Here is an 18,205-nt window from a genome sequence, read left to right on the forward strand (position 1 = left end):
GTGAGTCTCCTTTGCTGACAAAGGTATAGGTACGCTCCTCGCTGTTAGAGAAGAGGATTCTGACAACTATTTAGTCCTGTAGAGTGCTCTCATTCATGGGTTTGGCTTAACCACTGAACAATACAGGACTAAGTACAGAGACACCCAGAAGACACAGACTCTGGACAGTGTAGTCTTTGTAGATTGTGCTAATAAGGCCCTGGAAGGCTGGTTACTTAGCAGCAAAGTGAATGATTTCAAAGGATTGTACAATTTGATTATGAGATAGCAGATCCTTAATAATCGCCAAAATCTGCTGTTGCATCAGTACCTGGTTGACTCTGATCTGACTTCTCCCCAAGAACTGGGAAAGAAGTCAGCTAGGTGGGCAGAACCAGGTTGAAGCAGAGAAATCTGAACCATGGTGGTGACCAGAAGAAGCAAGATACTACACCTTCAAATAAGGGTGGGGAAAAGGGTAAAGACCAGAAGTCTTCACCAGGGCCCCAGACACCTGCATTGGGGAGTGGGGGGAGGTCACAGTCTAACAAGGGTAAAGGCAAAAAAAACCTTGGTGCTTCCTGTGTACAGAGAAAACCCATTGGACAAAAGATGCTAGTTGTTCAAGGATCCTCCTCCCACCACCACTGCCTCTAAGGCAACTGTTCCCCCTAGTTCAGCTCCAAGTGGTGGTACAGGGAACAAGGTTATAGTAGAGTTTAATCGTGGGAATTGAGATGGGTTCTGGCCTAGTCAGAACTCCAGCTCAGGCTGTTCTAGTCTGTGATGGAGGCATGGCTATTGCCTCCCTCTTTGTAAGTCCCCGCAATTTGGACAAATACAGACAACAGCCTTTAATCAATGGTAAGGAGGCCATACCATATAAGGACACAGAAGCATGTGTCACAATGGTGACAATAGATCTTGTGGGCCCTGACCAGATCATACTTGGTGAGATGTACCAAGTGACCAATGCTAACAATGTCAGGACAGAGCTTTCCTTGGCAGTTGTTAATTTCAGCTGGGGAGGGGTAACAGGCCCTAAGAAGGTTGTGGTTAGCTCATACCTCCATGTAGAATGCTTGTTGGGCAATGATTTGGAGACATCAGCCTGGGCTGAAGTGGAACTCAGGACACATGCAGCTATGTTGGGCATCTCTGTAGATGTGTTTGCTGTGACTACGTCACAGGCCAAACTGTCTTCAACTGAACAGGCCCTGTATCCTGGAACAATGGACCAGGTACCTTCCAAGAGAAGGAGCAGTAGGGGTAAGGCAGTGTCTTCCCCCCAGACTCAGAGTGAGGATCAGTCTCCTGGGGAAGATGTTCTCAGTCCCTGTGAAGGAACTGTCTCAGAGGAACTCGAACCTGATCAGGTTGAGTTATTTGGGACAAGGGGCCCTTCCAGGGCAGATCTGAGTCAGGAGCAGCACAGCTGCCCCTCTCTTGAACCCCTCAGACAGCAAGCTGCTGCTGCGGCTGTTGGGCGTACCAGTGGGTCCCACAGGATCTACTGGGATGAGAGACTCCTTTACTCAGAGGGTAGAGACCCCAATCCTGGTGCCACCAGGAGGTTGGTCATACCTTTGAAATTTAGGGGCTTCCTACTGTCACTGGCACATGATATCCCTTTAGAAGGACACATAGTCCAAAGCAAGACCTGGGACAGACTCGTCCCTCACTTTCACTGGCCTCACATGTGAAAAGACACAAAGGAGTTTTCTCGCTCCTGTACCACCTGTCAAGCCAGTGGTAAGGCAGGTGGTACCACAAAGGCCCCCCTGATACCACTACCTTTGGTGGGGGTTCCCCTTTGAGAGGGTTGAGATTGACATAATTGGCCCCATGGATGCTCCAACAGCCTCTGGGTACAGATATATTCAAGTGGTGGTGGACCATGCCACTACGTACCCAGAAGCTATACCCCTTAGAACCACCACAGCTCCTGTGGTGGTCACGGCCCTACTGGAATTTATTTCCAGAATGGGTTTCCCTAGTGGGGTCTTAACTGACAGAGGTTCAAATCTCATGTCCAGTTACATTACTGCTATGTGGAAGGACTGTAGAGCAAATTACAAATTTACCACACCCTATCATCCACAATGCAGTGGGTTAGTTGAAAGGATCAACAAATCCCTGAAGGGCATGATCATGGGCCTCCCAGAAAAGCTTAGGGGAAAATGGGATGTCCTATTGTCCTGCCTTTTCTTTGCCTACATAGAGGTTCCTCAGAAGGGGGTTGGCTACAGCCCATTTGAACTTCTGTTTGGACATCCAGTTAGGGGTCCCTTGTGTTTAGTGAAGAAGGGATAGGAGTTACCTCTCAAACCACCCTAGCAAGACATAGTGGACTATGTACTTGGTCTCCGCTCCAGGATGGCTGAGTATATGACGAAGGCAAGTAAAAACCTTGAGGCTAGCCAAGAATTACAGAAAGCTTGGCATGACCAAAAGGCAGTACTGACGGTGTATCAGCCAGGACAGAAGGTATGGTGTTGGAGCCTGTGGCCCCAGCAGCTCTCCGGGACAACTGGAGTGGTCCCCATACCATTCTTGAGCAAAAGGGAGAGGTCACCTACCTGGTGGACCTTGGAACTCCCAGGGGCACCCATAGGGAGCTCCATGGGAACAGACTCAAGCCATGTGTTGACAGGGCAGACCTGGGCTTGCTCATAGCTACTTATGGGGGACAGGAGGAAGAGAATGACCCACTCCTTGACCTCCTCTCACAGAACCCTGATGATGGCACAGGTGATGTTGTAGACTTGACACACAGCCTCAGTGAACAGCAACAGACTGATTGCAGGAAGGTCCTCAATCAGTACAGACATATGTTCTCCCTGACTCCTAGTCAGACCACTTGGTGTACCCATGATGTGGACACCGGTGAAAGTCTGCCTGTTAGAAATAAGATTTACTGGCAACCTGACTATGTCAGGGACTGCATCAGGACTTAGTTCCAACAGATGTTGGAATTGGGAGTCATTGTACCCTCGGATAGCCCTTGGGTTAATCCAGTGGTCCTGGTACCCAAACCTCATACCCAGGATGGTAAAAGGGGAATGTGGTTTTGTGTGGACTACAGGGGGCTCAATGCAGTCACTAGGACTCATGCTCACCCTATTCCCATGGTAGATGAGCCCATTGATCCTTTAGCCTCAGCCAAGTTCTTGAGCACATTTGACCTCACTGCTGGATATTGGCAAATTAGACTAGCTGAGGATGCCAAATCCAAGACAGCATTTTCAACCCCTAGTGGGCATTATCAATTTATTGTGATGCCCTTTGGTCTGAGAAATGCACCTGCCACATTTCAAAGGTTGGTGAGCAAAGTGCTCACAGGCCTGGAAGACTATGGGGCAGCTTATCTTGATTATATTGCTTTCTTTAGTTCCACGTGGGAGGATCACCTGGTCCACCTAAGAAATGTTCTGCATGCCCTGGAAAAGGCAGGCCTCACAATCAAGGCTACTGAGTGCCAGATAGGGCAGGGTGAGGTTGTGTACCTGGGCCAACGTTTTGCTTGATTGTGCTGTTTTTGACTAGTCTGCCTGGGATCCTGCTAATCAGGACCCCAGTCTATCTGCTTTCTCCTTGGAATTGTCATGTATGTACTTTGGTACACTCCAGATTGGATACTGGGGTACCCTTATAAGTCCCTAGTATATGTTAACCATGTACCCAGGGCATAGGTATCTCAGAGGCCTCCCATGGGCTGAAGCATGTATTATGTCTCCCACGAGAGGCCATGCAAAATGGATCTACAGGTCTGCTCCTGTAGATCCATTTTGTCTGCTCCTGTGTAAGCTGGTGCTTGCACCACATACTTTAGATATAGGTTAATTATATCTAGTGGTCACTACACTAAAAACTTATAAGTCACCCCTATAGCAGGCCATATCAATCCTGAAGGCAGGGTGCTGGGATTTAAGTAAGAGGGTGCCCCTGCATGAGTAGAGCCTCTCTGCAGCCTTCGGAGACCATTCTCCCGGGTTGTCTGTGACTCAGTCGGACATATAGGTAGATATGCAAAATAACCTTGCGGTAAATGGTATCAAACACCTTGGAATCATACCTCCACAGCGCTAACCGGCGCGGGAGGGATGATTCTACCCTTTTGAAGCGAGCTTCGCGGGTCACTGGTGTATCCGGTGCCAGGCTTCTCGACCCAGGCAGCATAAAACGGATGCTGCCGACCAGGGACACATTTCTGCCCTCCTGCTGCTGAGCCAAGCTCGAGCAGGGAAAGGTAGCAAAATAGACATCCTGTCACAGGGAGGTGTGACCACCTCCCAGACAGGATTTAGTGTATTGGGGCTGGGTGGGTGCACTCTGAGAGTGCCTGAAAGTCTGCACCTGGGGCACATTTGGTGTCCCTTTGCATAGTCCAGTTCAAACTAGTCCTGGGAGCCATTGGCTCCTGCTCTGGCACGAAACTGGACAAAGGACTTGTCCGGACCCTCCCCTAGGAGGGTCCCCTGAATCTGTCCAACCATCTCCAGTGGGTACAAAAGGGATTACATGGCTGTAAGACTCTAGATTTTTACGTGGACAAGATTCTACAAGAAGAAACCACTGACCTTCGACCATCTGGACACTCTAGACTTCGCTAGACCTTGACTGGGCTCAACTTCATCCCCCTTTCCGTCCAAAGCTTTGTCTGCTCCCTTGCTCCATGCAGGCTCTGTGCAGGACCTGGTGTGCACTAAGAACAACTAAAGAATCTCCCTTGGGGTGAAGGAGTCACTCCCCTGCATTCGCAGGCACCTCAACGCAACTGACCGGTCAGCTGCTCCTGAGCACCTGCGGACTCCGAAGACTTCAGCAAAACAGGAGGTGGGTTACGAAGGTCCCTGAGGTTGATCTGCCCTCTCAGCAAGTTTGAGGCCATTATCCCTCAAGGGGACTGCATAACTTGAACCCCTGTGCACTGCATCCATTTGCAAGTGCATATACTTGTTGACAATTCCCGAGCTTGTGTATTGGAGTCTGTCTAGTCCTGACCCTGAGCCGTATTTGCACCAAAGAACTCCGGCCTCCTCGCACCGAGTGCTCCGTGGGCTGGTACTTTGCAATCTTGCTCGAGGTCCCCTTGCGACTCCTGGTCCTTCGGCCTGTGGGTCCTCCTGAGAGTCATCTTGATTTCTTTTTGGCTTTCCTGGTAGCTCCAGATGTGCCCTGACTCCCCATTGCTTGGTGAGTCCCCTGAACCTTGCTGGTTCACACGGTAACCTGCTTGACCTTCCTGCGTGGGTTGCTTTTGCCAAGGCTTGTTGGTGCTCCAGTTGGACACCGACACCTCAGCACTCAAAATCCTTCGTGGGACAGCTCGCGTCTGGCTCCTGGTCATTGTCGACGTCTCCTGGTGCCCTTGGCTGCAGAGTCAAGCATCCCTTCCTCACACCTGAAAAACCTGACATCGGTGGTCATTTGTCTACCGAGCCCCTGGTCACTCTGAAGTGACCCAGGCTCTGTCCCCTCTGCTTTCAGGTTCCTTCCTTCCGGAATCCAGACATGGATTCCACCGGACCCTTTTCACCTTCATGGCAGCAGTACTTCTTCACAGCCCTCCATTGAGAACGACGGTGGTTTCCGACACCACTTCAGACCTATGCACCCGGGTCCTCTGGGATAGGTAACTCAGGTACTACAGTATGCACGGGTGGGGTGGCTCGCCAACCTCTTAAGTCCCAAAGCGTTTGTTAGTGGTCCTCCTAGAAGGGTCCTTAAACTTTCAATTTCCACCCGCGACTTTCCCATGGAGTTGCACGGAGCACGCTGGTCATGTTTCCTCACTGCATCCGTCCTCCGTTGGGTCCCTGTGTCATCACCTTGGGTGGTTCCTTGGGGTCCCAGTGATTCTACGTTCCCTAGGCACTATCTCTAGTCCAGTCATGATTATTATTCCACTATTTTAGTATATGGTTTGGTCTCCCCTAGAGCCCACTGTGTATTGTGCTACTTACAACTGTTCTGTTGATCTCATATTGTGTGCGTTGTGTTCTATCCTCGTGTAGAGGACAGTAGAGAGTGTTATATTAATAAATACATATTTTTATATAACTACTGTGTGGTTCTCCTTTCATTTGATTAATTCACAAGGTGATATTCTGGTCAAACAAGCTGCTTTACATTCCTTCAAGATTAAGCCTGAAAGCTGCTCTCCACAGCTACCACTAGAATAGCTTTCTAAAGGTTATCTTTGACCTCATACATCATAAGGGTCGTTTGGACTGGTGCAAGATGCCCACTTTAATTAGTGGACATCATATACCAGGCCAACTTCTCACATCAGTGTGCAGCAGTTGGGATTCAAGCCTGCATTGTTTTACCAGATAAATCTCTTGGATTGATTAACTGAAAACCACTAAAGTGTTAGGCACATATAATACTTAAAGATTAAAATAAGTAAGTTCAACTGAACTTTGGGTTGGGTAAGTTAAGGGTCTAGCACACCCTTTCTCCAACCTAAGAGAGTTTAGTTCCCACTAGGTTAGGTAGGTATATACACTACAACACACTAGTATGTATTCTAAAGGAGAAGCCAGAGGCTCTCTGACTCCTAAGTACAATGGGTTTGGATTCAAAAAATTTAAACTCATGTGTGTAGCTAGAAAGTTGGAGACAGGTAGAAATGCCAACACCCAACGTCTTATTGAGGTGTTACTCTTAGATGACCTTAGGACGACCCCAGGGTCAGATGAGGTAGAAAGAGTGGGCGGGGCAGGGAATGAGGACAGGACAGAAGGGGAAACCTTTTTTGAATTAGACTCAAACGCTGGCCAGGAAGATCAAGATGATCACCCCCTGGACAACTCACATCTTCAGGAAGAGGGTGGAGAAGGCCCCTGTGACCCTCTCTTTACTACTCCTGGAAGAGTGCAGAGTTTACCAAGGAGATCTAGATCTCCCTGTGCAGAATCTAACCATTCAGGACAGTCTGTAGGGACCTCCATATCTCATAAGAAAGATGACTCTTATGACAGATAGTGCCAATTTCTAGAGCTTGAGAAAGCCAAGCTTAGGCTCAGGCTAGAGCAATTGGCCCTGGATCGGGAATCCCTAGAGCCCCAGAAGGCTAGGAATTGGTTGGGACTAGAGTCCCATGGTTGCAGCAACAGTGTCCCTAGGATTAAAGAAACTTCTTATGATCATAGGAACCGGAGCAAGATTGTAAATGTGCTGGACTTGTAAAGCGCACAGCTGCCCGTAAGCGTCCCGGCGCTTGCTTAGGGAACCCGTCCTGGTATTCCCTTGTGAGAAACTCCGGCAGGGTGTCCACAAGGTGAAAGCCAGGCATCCCGCCGCGAGGGGCCGTAGTGGAGATTAAGCAAGCTATTGCCCAGAGTCGCAGAGTGTGACCCCGTGAGTTGAGTAGGCACCAGAGCGAGAATTGTCGAGTCCGTGGAATTTTTGAGCCCGAGGCGGGGAATCGAACCCTGGTCCACGGTCGATCTCAGCTTCCGGGTCTGCCGCCTCTAACCACTGAGCCACGCTTCTCCACCATTGGCCACGCTTCTCCTCCATTGTCCCTCCCTACCCTGTTTGGCATTACATCCATACATGGATAACTGCTTTGGAGAGGGCCTGTAAAGTACAGAAGTCCCTCAAGAGCAGTCGGCAGCTATATTGTGGGTCTCCTTTGCTGACAAAGGTATAGGTACGCTCCTCGCTGTTAGAGAAGAGGATTCTGACAACTATTTAGTCCTGTAGAGTGCTCTCATTCATGGGTTTGGCTTAACCACTGAACAATACAGGACTAAGTACAGAGACACCCAGAAGACACAGACTCTGGACAGTGTAGTCTTTGTAGATTGTTCTAATAAGGCCCTGGAAGGCTGGTTACTTAGCAGCAAAGTGAATGATTTCAAAGGATTGTACAATTTGATTATGAGATAGCAGATCCTTAATAATCGCCAAAATCTGCTGTTGCATCAGTACCTGGTTGACTCTGATCTGACTTCTCCCCAAGAACTGGGAAAGAAGTTAGCTAGGTGGGCAGAACCAGGTTGAAGCAGAAAAATCTGAACCATGGTGGTGACCAGAAGAAGCAAGATGCTAAACCTTCAAATAAGGGTGGGGAAAAGGGTAGAGACCAGAAGTCTTCACCAGGGCCCCAGACACCTGCATTGGGGAGTGGGGGGAGGTCACAGTCTAACAAGGGTAAAGGCAAAAAAAAACTTGGTGCTTCCTGTGTTTGGAGAAAACCCATTGGACAAAAGATGCTATTTGTTCAAGGATCCTCCTCCCACTACCACTGCCTCTAAGGCAACTGTTCCCACTAGTTCAGCTCCAAGTGGTCGTACAGGGAACAAGGTTATAGTTGAGTTTAATCGTGGGAATTGAGATGGGTTCTGGCCTAGTCAGAACTCCAGCTCAGGCTGTTCTAGTCTGTGATGGAGGCATGGCTATTGCCTCCCTCTTTGTAAGTCCCAGTAATTTGGACAAATACAGACAACATCCTTTAATCAATGGTAAGGAGGCCATACCATATAAGGACACAGAAGCATGTGTCACAATGGTGACAATAGATCTTGTGGGCCCTGACCAGATCATACTTGGTGAGATGTACCAAGTGACCAATGCTAACAATGTCAGGACAGACCTTTCCTTGGCAGTTGTTAATTTCAGCTGGGGAGGGGTAACAGGCCCTAAGAAGGTTGTGGTTAGCTCATACCTCCATGTGGAATGCTTGTTGGGCAATGATTTGGAGACATCAGCCTGGGCTGAAGTGGAACTCAGGACACATGCAGCTATGTTGGGCATCTCTGTAGATGTGTTTGCTGTGACTACGTCACAGGCCAAACTGTCTTCAACTGAACAGGCCCTGTATCCTGGAACAATGGACCAGGTACCTTCCAAGAGAAGGAGCAGTAGGGGTAAAGCAGTGTCTTCCCCCCAGACTTAGAGTGAGGATCAGTCTCCTGGGGAAGATGTTCTCAGTCCCTGTGAAGGAACTGTCTCAGAGGAACTCAAACCTGATCAGGTTGAGTTATTTGGGACAAGGGGCCCTTCCAGGGCAGATCTGAGTCAGGAGCAGCACAGCTGCCCCTCTCTTGAACCCCTCAGACAGCAAGCTGCTGCTGAGGCTGTTGGGCGTACCAGTGGGTCCCACAGGATCTACTGGGATGAGAGACTCCTTTACTCAGAGGGTAGAGACCCCAATCCTGGTGCCACCAGGAGGTTGGTTATACCTTTGAAATTTAGGGGCTTCCTACTGTCACTGGCACATGATATCCCTTTAGAAGGACACATAGTCCAAAGCAAGACCTGGGACAGACTCGTCCCTCACTTTCACTGGCCTCACATGTGAAAAGACACAAAGGAGTTTTCTCGCTCCTGTACCACCTGTCAAGCCAGTGGTAAGGCAGGTGGTACCACAAAGGCCCCCCTGATACCACTACCTTTGGTGGGGGTTCCCCTTTGAGAGGGTTGAGATTGACATAATTGGCCCCATGGATGCTCCAACAGCCTCTGGGTACAGATATATTCAAGTGGTGGTGGACCATGCCACTACGTACCCAGAAGCAATACCCCTTAGAACCACCACAGCTCCTGTGGTGGTCACGGCCCTACTGGAATTTATTTCCAGAATGGGTTTCCCTAGTGGGGTCTTAACTGACAGAGGTTCAAACCTCATGTCCAGTTACATTACTGCTATGTGGAAGGACTGTAGAGCAAATTACAAATTTACCACACCCTATCATCCACAATGCAGTGGGTTAGTTGAAAGGATCAACAAATCCCTGAAGGGCATGATCATGGGCCTCCCAGAAAAGCTTAGGCGAAAATGGGATGTCCTATTGTCCTGCCTTTTCTTTGCCTACATAGAGGTTCCTCAGAAGGGGGTTGGCTACAGCCCATTTGAACTTCTGTTTGGACATCCAGTTAGGGGTCCCTTGTGTTTAGTGAAGGAGGGATAGGAGTTACCTCTCAAACCACCCTAGCAAGACATAGTGGACTATGTACTTGGTCTCTGCTCCAGGATGGCTGAGTATATGACGAAGGCAAGTAAAAACCTTGAGGCTAGCCAAGAATTACAGAAAGCTTGGCATGACCAAAAGGCAGTACTGACGGTGTATCAGCCAGGACAGAAGGTATGGTGTTGGAGCCTGTGGCCCCAGCAGCTCTCCGGGACAAGTGGAGTGGACCCCATACCATTCTTGAGCAAAAGGGAGAGGTCACCTACCTGGTGGACCTTGGAACTCCCAGGGGCACCCATAGGGAGCTTCATGGGAACAGACTCAAGCCATGTGTTGACAGGGCAGACCTGGGCTTTCTCATAGCTACTTATGGGGGACAGGAGGAAGAGAATGACCCACTCCTTGACCTCCTCTCACAGAACCCTGATGATGGCACAGGTGATGTTGTAGACTTGACACACAGCCTCACTGAACAGCAACAGACTGATTGCAGGAAGGTCCTCAATCAGTACAGACATATGTTCTCCCTGACTCCTAGTCAGACCACTTGGTGTACCCATGATGTGGACACCGGTGAAAGTCTGCCTGTTAGAAATAAGATTTACTGGCAACCTGACTATGTCAGGGACTGTATCAGGACTTAGTTCCAACAGATGTTGGAATTGGGAGTCATTGTACCCTCGGGTTAATCCAGTGGTCCTGGTACCCAAACCTCATACCCAGGATGGTGAAAGGGGAATCTGGTTTTGTGTGGACTACAGGGGGCTCAATGCAGTCACTAGGACTCATGCTCACCCTATTCCCATGGTAGATGAGCCCATTGATCCTTTAGCCTCAGCCAAGTTCTTGAGCACATTTGACCTCACTGCTGGATATTGGCAAATTAGACTAGCTGAGGATGCCAAATCCAAGACAGCATTTTCAACCCCTAGTGGGCATTATCAATTTATTGTGATGCCCTTTGGTCTGAGAAATGCACCTGCCACATTTCAAAGGTTGGTGAGCAAAGTGCTCACAGGCCTGGAAGACTATGGGGCAGCTTATCTTGATTATATTGCTTTCTTTAGTTCCACGTGGGAGGATCACCTGGTCCACCTAAGAAATGTTCTGCATGCCCTGGAAAAGGCAGGCCTCACAATCAAGGCTACTGAGTGCCAGATAGGGCAGGGTGAGGTTGTGTACCTGGGCCAACGTTTTGCTTGATTGTGCTGTTTTTGACTAGTCTGCCTGGGATCCTGCTAATCAGGACCCCAGTCTATCTGCTTTCTCCTTGGAATTGTCATGTATGTACTTTGGTACACTCCAGATTGGATACTGGGGTACCCTTATAAGTCCCTAGTATATGTTAACCATGTACCCAGGGCATAGGTATCTCAGAGGCCTCCCATGTGCTGAAGCATGTATTATGTCTCCCACGAGAGGCCATGCAAAATGGATCTACAGGTCTGCTCCTGTAGATCCATTTTGTCTGCTCCTGTGTACGCTGGTGCTTGCACCACATACTTTAGATATAGGTTAATTATATCTAGTGGTCACTACACTAAAAACTTATAAGTCACCCCTATAGCAGGCCAATCCTGAAGGCAGGGTGCTGGGATTTAAGTAAGAGGGTGCCCCTGCATGAGTAGAGCCTCTCTGCAGCCTTCGGAGACCATTCTCCCGGGTTGTCTGTGACTCAGTCGGACATATAGGTAGATATGCAAAATAACCTTGCGGTAAATGGTATCAAACACCTTGGAATCATACCTCCACAGCGCTAACCGGCGCGGGAGGGATGATTCTACCCTTTTGAAGCGAGCTTCGCGGGTCACTGGTGTATCCGGTGCCAGGCTTCTCGACCCAGGCAGCATAAAATGGATGCTGCCGACCAGGGACACATTTCTGCCTTCCTGCTGCTGAGCCAAGCTCGAGCAGGGAAAGGTAGCAAAATAGACATCCTGTCACAGGGAGGTGTGACCACCTCCCAGACAGGATTTAGTGTATTGGGGCTGGGTGGGTGCACTCTGAGAGTGCCTGAAAGTCTGCACCTGGTGCACATTTGGTGTCCCTTTGCATAGTCCAGTTCAAACTAGTCCTGGGAGCCATTGGCTCCTGTTCTGGCACGAAACTGGACAAAGGACTTGTCCGGACCCTCCCCTAGGAGGGTCCCCTGAATCTGTCCAACCATCTCCAGTGGGTACAAAAGGGATTACATGGCTGTAAGACTCTAGATTTTTACGTGGACAAGATTCTACAAGAAGAAACCACTGACCTTCGACCATCTGGACACTCTAGACTTCGCTAGACCTTGACTGGGCTCAACTTCATCCCCCTTTCCGTCCAAAGCTTTGTCTGCTCCCTTGCTCCATACAGGCTCTGTGCAGGACCTGGTGTGCACTAAGAACAACTAAAGAATCTCCCTTGGGGTGAAGGACTCACTCCCCTGCATTCGCAGGCACCTCAACGCAACTGACTGGTCTGCTGCTCCTGAGCTCCTGCGGATTCCAAAAACTTCAGCAACACAGGAGGTGGGTTACGAAGGTCTCTAAGGTCGATCTGCCCTCTCATCAAGTTTGAGACCAGTATCCCTCGTGGGGAGTGCATAACTCGAACCCCTGTGCACCGCGTCCATTTGCAAGTGCATATGCTTGTTGGTGATTCCCAAGCTTGTGCATTGGTTTGTGCGTGTAATCCTGACCTTGGGCAGTCTTTGCACCGAAGAACTCCGACCTCCTTGGACCGAGTTCTCCATGGGCTGGTACTTTGCAATTTTGCTCGAGGTCCCCTCGCAACTCCTGGTCATTTGGCCTGTGGGCCCTCCTGAGGGTTATCTTGATTTCTTTTGGGCTTTCCTGTTTGCTCCAGACGTGTCCTGACTCTCCATTGCTTGGTGAGTCCCCTGGACCTTGCTGGTCCGCATCGTAACCTGCTTGACTTTCCTGCGTGGGTTGCTTTTGCCAAGGCTTGTTGGTGCTCCATCTAGACTCCGACCTCTCAGCTCTTGACATCTTCGTGGAACAGCTCACATCTGGCTCCTGGTTGTCGTCAACAACTCCTGGTCCCCGTGGCTGCAGAGTCAAACATCCTTTCCTCACATCTGCTGGGGATGGTGTAAGCTGGTGCTGGCAGCTGATTGGCTGTGGTTTGGACCACATAATGAGGAGGAGAGGTTGCCTATTGTTTTACTACTCTATGGTTTCCAGGCAGTTTTTTCTTCTACTGCTATGGTTATTCTTTTACCGGGAGACTCCCACCTTGACGACGGGGAAGATACAAGCATGTGAATCTATGAAAGATAATACTGGAGAACCATAGTGTACAGGTAAGTAACTATTTTTTATGTGACTTCGACCAGAATGATTGGTGCTCTATTCCTGCAATTATACCTTGTCTGAACGGCATTCCAGTCTGAAGCTTTGTGAAACGAATACTGTTCCAACAACACCTTATTTGAGGAGCTTAACACCTTCTGCGCTCATGATGAGCTCAGCTCGTCATGGGCACAGTGGAGCTCTGCCCATGACGAGCTGAGCTCGTCATACCCACCTCGGAATGCCCATGCGGGGATAATTCCCCTGCTGTGCTGGGCGTTCCATTGAGCGGGCGTGGTCATGATGACTTTAGCTCGTCATGAGCACAGCGCCACCATGCTGCATGACGAGCCGAGCTCGTCACAAGCACCGAGGCGCCGCGCGCGGCCGCCCTCGCTCCCGCAGCGCGGGGGAATTAGCCCAGCGGCGCAGGGGATAAAAAGGTGGGGGCAGCTGGACAGTGGTGCACAACATGGGCAATCTCTGAGCTTGTGAGACGAGTTGAAAACAGGCATTTTCTTAATCTCAGTTAAAGTGAAGTTTACACACATTTTGTCACTGGGGAAAAAGCCAGGACGTAAGAGTAAGATAAGATTCCCTTTTTTGTGACTCAATTACCCTTAGTAAACAGGTACTTTCCTATTATCAACACTGTCCCACCAACACTTCATTCTCACGTCAGCCTGTTCATACAGATTGGCTCTTTTTAGTGAAGGAAAAAGCTCAGTTATAGATATGGGGGCGCCTTTGTAGCAGACATGCATGTGTGGTTTAAGTGCATGTGTGGTTATGGCGCAGCGAGCCTCACCGAGTTAATAATGGGAAGGATCTCATAAACTCCTGGTAGTAGAGTGATGCTGAAGATAATTCTTTTTCTTTTATCCTGAGCCTTCCATGCTTATCTGAAGATTGACAGCAATGCCTTAGAGGCAAGGGTTTGGTGGAGTTGAGGAAGGAAGATTAACCTCTGTGGTAATATCACACCACAGTGAGTAATATTCAAGCACTGTATTACTTCGTTCTGTAGTCCTAACAGTAGAAAATAACTAAAACCACCATAGTCTTAATTCAGGATGTTGAGATTAAATACACCAAACTGCCTATACAGTCTCCTTTCATCATTAGTGCTGTTTATTACATTGGGATGAGACTTTCTTGTTATCATATTTTTACCCACTTGTGTTTTAGCATTACTACTTCAACACCTCCAACATGATGACAGATTTGATGCTGAAGATTGGTGAAGAGAATCTGAAGACCCATATAGAAATTCAAAAGGAAGAGGATGAGCTCCGAAGCCTGATTAAACCCCTAGAGGTCTGGATAACCAGGTGAGTCTCTGATGGTTTTCCAGTCCGGTATAGTAAATCGAAGAGGAGCGTGCGTTGATTGATTTAGTGATGGTGGTGTAAGAATCAGTGGTGCTAGTGCCAAGGACCTTGGCATCCAAAACAATGGAATTCTTCTGTCCTTGTTCTCTTCCCGTGACCAACCTTTTACAGTAGTTTTTGCTTTGCACATATCATGAAAGCACCCACAGATGAGCTAGTGGATATGAATTGTAGATTGCCATGATTTAGCGTTTTCCTTTTCTAGGATAACTCCAGAGTCAGTCTGGGCTCCAGATTTTCATTCACGCCTTTCATTGGTGAGGGGGGCTTCTTGTGGCAGCTCAACCCCTGTTAGTCTCCAGGGGAGCCGAGGACTACTGGTGGAAGACATTAAGGACACTAAGAGAGGGTATGAGGGGTGACCGAGATCAGAGGAGACTAACAACTATTAAGCAGTGTCGTAGAACTCTGCCATCAGACTAGACAGCCTACTCAAAATTACTAAATCAAAAGCGACTAAAGTGAAGGAACAAGAGGAAGAACTCCAAACGGGAGGACTAGCATTGGCCTAACTAGCATAACATAGCATCTAGAGGCGTCCAGAGGAGGTCAGGTGGCACCTTAATGGAATATTTCAGTGACTAGTCTTCAGTCCCACTAAACCTGGGCTCTGAAGCCTGGGGTACATAGGGGAGTGGACTATGGAAATCACCAGTAGCCACCCACAATTTACTCTAAAATACAGTTTAAAGGAGGTCCTGTGCCCACAATATATTATTTACTTACTATTTTCATACTTGGGTGAGTCCAATTTAGAGTCGTGCACCTCTCTAAATTATTTGAAGACCTTTTAGATAAATACATGCAATGTAGCTGTTGCGTTGGAGCAATGGATACAACACTTCTCAAGGTAGGAACAGTGTATATGAGTATCAAACATAACCAACCATGGCTGGCCATTAAAGCGGAGAAAGTCTGGGGACCCTGAAGGGACACCCTCAGATAATGACTAACCAAACTGACTCTGACCTGGGCCCGCAGCTCCCGGGGGCCAAATACAGGAACATGAGCACCCCCTCCTATTTCCGGACCTGGGGATCCGGAAATAGGAGGGGGGGGGGCTCATATTGCCTCATTAATAGCCCCTGATTTTGCCCATTTTTAGCACTGGTGGCACCACAGTTTGATTTCTGTAATGCTTGCACTGTGATCTAAAGCACATTTAACTGTAAATATAATAAACTTATTCCCAAAAAAAACAAAACCAAACCAAAAACAAAAAAAAACAAAAAAAACAATCCATATTTCAAGGAATTATGTAATCTTTCCACAATAAATGCATAGTAATCTGTCTCTGCACAACATTATCGCCAAATGGCAGGCTAGAATCTTGGCATTCTTGAGCAGGAGTGTTACACCTCTTGAGTTGGTAACATCTTTACATTTCACAAGTGTAGACATACTTCACACATGTCCATTGTTTAATGTAACAACATTTGTCTTGACTACACAAATCACATAACGTCCCATGAATGCAGATCTGCCTTTCATTTTTTGCCTACCATGCCAACTCCGTTTGAACCCAGCCATATGCAAATCAGTCTTGACCCTGCTCCTCAGGGGAACAATAAAGCCCGAACTGCCAGACCAGGTTCTTCCTGTTCCAGAACACAAGCAACCCAGGACTGGTTTCGCCTTTATTACAGCTCTAGTAGGGTGTCAACTAAAAAAACAAGCATTTACAATGCAACGGTTTCGCCTTTGTAAAAGTTAGAGCTATTGGCATTGTAAATGACAAATTTTGTATTTATTTGTTGGTTTTGAAAACAGATAAATAAATGGCATTGTCATTTAAAATGCCAATAGCTTAATCTCTCACAAATGCGAGACCTATTGCATTTGCACACACACACACACATACACACACGCGCAGGAGGCAAGCATGACTGACAACATGGGCGCGCAGGGGGCAAGCATGACTGACAACATTGGCACGCAGGGGGCAAGCATGACTGACAACATGGGCACGCAGGGGGCAAGCATGACTGACAACATGGGCGTAGCCGTGGCTCATGACGAGCTGACTTCGTCATGAGCACCGGGGCGCTGTACGCGCCCGCCCCCCAACACAGCGGGGGGAACAGCCCCGCACCGAAGGTGTTAAGAAGTGCTGGTCTGATATGACAATAAGGGAGAGCAGTGCTGTAGCAAATTGTCACTACTGGCTGTTCACGTGATATTATGCAATATAGCATTTGTGTAGCTCTCAGTACCCCTCTTGTGGCATTGTAGCATTCAAAGTGTCCCGAGTGGGTGCAGGCAGAACTCTGGATCTGTATTTCTTGTTATAGAAGGTCTTGTGTTGGAAGAGTTGGGTGTGGTGCGTGGGGTCTCGACACATGGTCATTTATAGTATTGCAACCCTGTGAGAAGATTAGTAGCTCATCTTGCACAGCACACAAGAGCTTGACAGCACCTGTCATCAGTGTATGTATAATAAATTGTAAAAATTAATATAAATTGCAAAAAATACATAATTGTGATCCACCCTGGTACCTCTCTGTGACGAAACTCTCTGCTAAGCATGATTCTTCGCACTATCACCCCTCACTTCCACACACCTACTTCAACCTCTTTTGTCATACCCCAGTAGCACATAGACTGTTGGTGAAATACTACCATTTCAGAAGAGACCACTCCATCCGCAGCACTCCTTGCTCTCATTCCAGTTTACGCTTCCTATCTTTGTGTGCCCATACTGTGCAGTACACATAACCAACCTAACATAATAAGATCGCAGTGAAAAGTAAAACATCACTTAAAGACAGCATGTACACTCCCTTCCGTACTTTTTCTCTCAAAAAGAGAGCTCCTGTACCTACCTCGTCTCCTGCGGTCGGTTCACCAGATTGCCGTCTGCCACACCTGCTTCCAGTTCTTGCTGTGTGTAAGGCCCAGGTTCACTACTCACGGCCTCTGGTGGCTCGTACGTAGCACAAGTCGAACCAAGACCATATCCAGTGGGCAGGTCATCTCCAAAACAATCTTTCCATGGAATTGTCCCAAATACCTTTAGGGGTGCGCACGCCTTTATTGTTTCGAACTTGGTGTTCCAATCAATTTTTTAATACAGATGGCACAACTTTTCCATCTTGGTTTGTCCACACTCTTTTTCTGTTGTCGGTACACATTTCAAGTAAAGATCTGCTGTGCTCTCTTAAGACCTTTTTGTTGTGACTCCTCTTTTCTTTTGAGGTGAACAAACTGTGTTATACACGCAACTATTTGATTTAGGTGAATTGTGTATTTTTATCACCTTTTCAATGGAGACAAATGATCTTACTCTCACCTTTTCTTGTGAATTTGATATCCATGCACCTGCTCAGTTATGGTGAATTGAGTCGTTCAAAAGCCACTATGGATATGATCAATTCTGTTGTCCACTGATCTTCTGAAATGAGGCAAATCCTGTCATACACGCACCTTTCTGAGGACTGCTAATTCTGTTGCCAAGACACCTTAATGATTTTTGCAAAATCTATAGTCCAAAAATGTTTGCGACTATGGTGAATCCTGGCATCGGCACACCTTTTCATTTGTGGCCAGTCGTTCTGGTCACCAATATTTTTGCTTGGTCCAGTTCAGCAACACATCCTGCTTCCAGTCACTCCTGCCCACTGCA

The 18,205-nt window shown here is 48.1% G+C and overlaps 1 protein-coding gene across 2 annotated transcripts in view; it reads left to right on the plus strand.

Moving 5' to 3' along the window:
* Positions 1 to 18,205, plus strand: part of MDH1B (malate dehydrogenase 1B) — a 277,259-nt gene that overhangs the window by 53,082 nt on the left and 205,972 nt on the right. For both annotated transcript variants that reach the window (XM_078680298.1, XM_078680299.1), the window contains one exon: positions 14,381 to 14,523. In XM_078680298.1, the coding sequence (XP_078536424.1) occupies positions 14,381 to 14,523 (143 nt within the window). The remainder of the gene's footprint in view (positions 1 to 14,380; positions 14,524 to 18,205) is intronic.

This window comes from Lissotriton helveticus, chromosome 3_1, assembly GCF_964261635.1.
Source record: "Lissotriton helveticus chromosome 3_1, aLisHel1.1, whole genome shotgun sequence".
NCBI lineage: Eukaryota > Metazoa > Chordata > Amphibia > Caudata > Salamandridae > Lissotriton > Lissotriton helveticus.